Below are 4014 nucleotides of genomic sequence, written 5' to 3' on the forward strand. Positions count from 1 at the left end.
ACTGAAGGAACCTACAGCCGTTCTGTTGCTTAAATTAGATGTACCTTTGAAGCAGGACGCAGTGTCCTTCATGTAAACTTTTTCTCTCTATTATTTTTTCAAAATAAAATGAAAATTTGTTGAAATTTATGTAAATTAAATTGGTATAATCCTATATGGTATGCCAATAACTATCATGTTGGGTACCAATTAGGGTTGCATATGACTCGATTCAATCCACACGACGGGATCCATTTAATCCAACCTTATTTAGTAGGTTTGAAAATAATAATCGGGGGGAGGGGGTTCAACGAGTCATTTTCATTATGCACGGATTGAATTGGGTTGGGTCATGGATTCATTATGTAAATCCTCAAACTTAATCCAATCCGTAAATAATATCAAATTATGAATTATTTGAGTTAATTTAATTTATAATTTTGAATATATTACTATAAATTATTTTACATATTTAATAGGACCTTCCTTTTAAATTGGTAAATGGAACCTGGATAATTATTATTTTAAAAAAAACTTATTTTAAAATGTTATTAGAATATTTTGTGATTTATTAAAATTATTATATAATTATATTTATAAATATATTTAATTTTATTGATATTTGTCTTAAATAATTGTATTCTATTTAAAATTATTTATATTATTTATTAATTATTTGACCTGCGTGTTTATGCTGAATCTATATCTAATTTAATTTATTTATACTCCGTAAGATATAAATTGAAATAGATAAAAGTTATTTACCCGTACATATGGATAGTGTATTTTAAATGAATGAACCTGACTCATATACAGCATGACCCACCAATATATAGCTAGTGGGCTAGAACCCATGTACAGCCCATGAGCCCAACCCAAGAGAGTCGATAGAGCCCTAGTTTCCGATATATAATATTCTCTTATATCTTCAACAAACCCGAAAGTCATCTCCTTCCTCCGCTAGCCGCTGCACTTACATATATTGACAGAGAAAACTCTGTGATAGCTTCAAAGCAATGGTAAGCGAAGAGTTTCTTTCTCTCCAATAAGTTTGTTCCTGCAAAAAAAAGATGTTAACTGATTAGTGTTATTCGTTTTCTGATAGGCACCCAAGAAGGATAAGGCTCCTCCTCCTTCCTCTAAGCCCGCCAAATCTGGTGGAGGGAAGCAGAAGAAGAAGGTATTTTGTCTAATGTATCTTTTTTTTTTTTTTTTTTTTTTCTAATTTATAATTTTTGGTTGTCTATATTGAAAGCTGTTTTGTTTGGTTTGATTTTGTAAGAAATGGAGCAAGGGAAAGCAAAAGGAGAAGGTGAACAACATGATTTTGTTCGATCAAGCTACCTATGACAAGCTACTGTCTGAGGTTCCCAAGTACAAGCTCGTCACTCCTTCAATCTTGTCCGACAGATTGAGGGTATGATCCCAATTGATCTCTTAAATTGCTTATTTGATTTTTGGTCCCTATTTTGTCAATTATTTTTCTACATAAGAATGTTATTGTAGAATCACTGAATATTACTTGCAAGCGAAACACAATTTGGTAAACTTGTTTGCATATTCAAACCTTCTATAATGAATTGCTGGAATCTTTAGGACAATTTGGTGTTCTTCTATTGTTGTCTAGAATTTTCGTTATTAGGGTTATGTTCTCTAGAATATATGTTGTTAGGATTTAGTTTCCTTTTATAAATTTGTCTACAACTCATTGTTTAAGCTGCATTTGCTTCAACAATTATTATGTTTGAACTTCGTCTAGATTTGAAGCCCTCTTTGGCAGCTTATAGTGGGATTTAGTTGTGCAAAAACATAGATTGAATTATACTTGTATCCCTTAGATATAAATAAATGGAGAGCATGTGTTTATAAGTTGCTGTGAATATTTTTCTGTGAACCTGATTCTTCTGTGAATTCTTCCTATTGTTGGTGGCATTCTCATGCTTCTAGATATGATGCCCTTTTTCTATTGGAATGTGTACATTGCTACTTATATGAACCATATGATTTTGTTTGACTGAGAAATGTTACTTTCTGCCAAAATAATATTTGCAAAATAGGTGCAAAGCTTTTTGTCTTCAACGTTCCTGGTTAATTTGTTGTCATAGAACAAAAGATCATTTCATTTCCTGCAATTTGTTGACTTCTATTGATTTTTGGTGTGGTTCTCTCAGGTCAATGGATCTCTAGCACGCCGGGCAATCAAGGATTTGATGGCAAGAGGTTCTATCAGGATGATATCTGCTCATGCTAGTCAGCAGATTTACACCAGAGCTACAAATACCTAGATGGAAACCAACTGTAGAATGTTTTACTCTAGCTAGTCTTACGGATTTGGATCTGATTTGCTTTGTTATCTTAATGCTTAAGCCATTCAAGTTCTTTCTGTTTAGTACTTGTTATTTGAGGCTGTTGATGGTGAATGGTATTTTATTTTAGCTGCCTGTTGAACTTGATTATTATGATGAATGATTTTGCCTTTTTGATTACACTTGATTAGTTAAAATTTAAATGGATGGTTTTTTCTAAATTTGATCTGGCCATCTGAAAAACTTGATGTTATATGTATTTTGTTTGGATCATTTAATTTTAGCACCATCAAAATAAAAGGACTTTTCAGTATCTGTAAAGAAAGGGATAATAGTTACATGAAGCGCTTGCTAGTGGTTTTATGGATGCTACAAAGAAATTCTGATGTACAGTCCTGATTTTACAAGCTTTAGAATTAGAGAAAGAGAGCACAAGAAGAGAATATAGTGAAAAAGAGACGTGAAAGAGAAAACCACTACCAATGAATGCCGTTCAACTTCATAGAGCCTAAGAGGGTGACACATTCCGTTCTGTAGAACAGCTTTGCTAATTTCTCTCTTATACTTTACCAATGAGTGGTAATAGTAGAATAGAGGCCCTGGGATTACTGGTACCACTTTGATTAGTCACTCCTAGATTTGGAAAATAAAGAAATTTTGCAAATAGCAATAAAGCCTATTTGTTCCCAGGATAGGTAAGTTACTAACACATAAACATATGAATGTATGAAAAAAAAGATATAAACGATTGAGCTCTGCATAGATAACTTTATTAGTGAATTCAAATAAGATGCTAGGAAGGCGTGTTATGAGATAGTTCTGTCAACTGGTTCATCCACTTGGGTTCAGAATTTGACTAGCTGATGAGTGACAGGGAATCATGGGAACAATCACCAATTTGGTATTGGTGAAAGTACTATATTTTATCATATGTTATGGAAGTTCACAAACTACATGCATCAAGCGTCTGATGAGTGACAGTGAATCGTGGAGATGTGCAGGGTATGCAGGGAATAACAAGAGTTCATGACCTTTCAATGCTAATGCAACAAAGAAATAAAAGCAGGAGGCTTGGAGGATGAATTGATGAAGAGAATGATTAATGTGTCTAATAGTAAAGATTCAGGAAGCCTCAAACTATTGCAGGCCCGTGCTGCATGCTTACTAGAATCTTCAGGAGTCCTCAAAGCTGAATTACTTTTAATGTTTTTAAGTTGCCAATTGCATCTGTTTGTGAGTGTCCACACGTGATTGCTTGTGTAAGCACAGCTGAAATTGTAGATCTGGACATAACAATAATAATTGGCTTTAGGCAGGGAATTTGAAATTTTCCAAGTTACTGAGATTTTGTAAGAATTTCTTTTACTTGTTGATTTTTTTTTTTTTCCAGTTACCTCTTTAATTTCTTATTTTCTCTTCATCTCAGCAACGTTTGGATCTACATATTCTCAAGTACATAAATAAGCAACAAATGGTGCTTAGATATCATATTTTGATTTCCTTGTGTATGAAGCTTTGATGAACTTGATCTTCTATAAGAGTGGGAAAATATCTTTTGGCCTGAAACGCTTTGTTTAAAAGCTTGAAGTGGTTCAAGGATGATTCCATTATATTATGGATCATGTGTAATTAATATTAAATGTTGCAAAATCAATTATCATTATAAATTTTGCTATGCACTTCTACTGATAACTGTTCCATTTTTTTGCTAAATATTTGATTTTGTACT

The 4014-nt window shown here is 32.8% G+C and overlaps 1 protein-coding gene across 1 annotated transcript; it reads left to right on the top strand.

Moving 5' to 3' along the window:
- The first annotated feature begins 856 nt into the window (after positions 1–856).
- On the top strand, positions 857–2465 carry LOC149496982 (small ribosomal subunit protein eS25-like). Its single transcript, XM_089720684.1, has 4 exons — positions 857–998; positions 1085–1159; positions 1262–1396; positions 2151–2465. Exons 1-4 carry the CDS (start codon positions 996–998, stop codon positions 2262–2264), a joined length of 327 nt encoding a protein of 108 aa, XP_089576810.1. The 5' UTR covers positions 857–995; the 3' UTR covers positions 2265–2465.
- The last annotated feature ends 1549 nt before the right edge of the window (positions 2466–4014 follow it).

This window comes from Jatropha curcas, chromosome 4 (genome assembly GCF_041381405.1).
Source record: "Jatropha curcas cultivar XTBG-Jc1 chromosome 4, XTBG_Jcur_1.0, whole genome shotgun sequence".
Taxonomy (NCBI): domain Eukaryota; kingdom Viridiplantae; phylum Streptophyta; class Magnoliopsida; order Malpighiales; family Euphorbiaceae; genus Jatropha; species Jatropha curcas.

What these genes read in the sequence shown, in the direction of transcription:
- LOC149496982 (XM_089720684.1), top strand. An exon ending in GAGGGAAGCAGAAGAAGAAG is followed by an intron (nt 1,160 to 1,261) that starts GTATTTTGTCTA and finishes TGATTTTGTAAG; the next exon opens with AAATGGAGCAAGGGAAAGCA. An exon ending in TCTTGTCCGACAGATTGAGG is followed by an intron (nt 1,397 to 2,150) that starts GTATGATCCCAA and finishes TGGTTCTCTCAG; the next exon opens with GTCAATGGATCTCTAGCACG.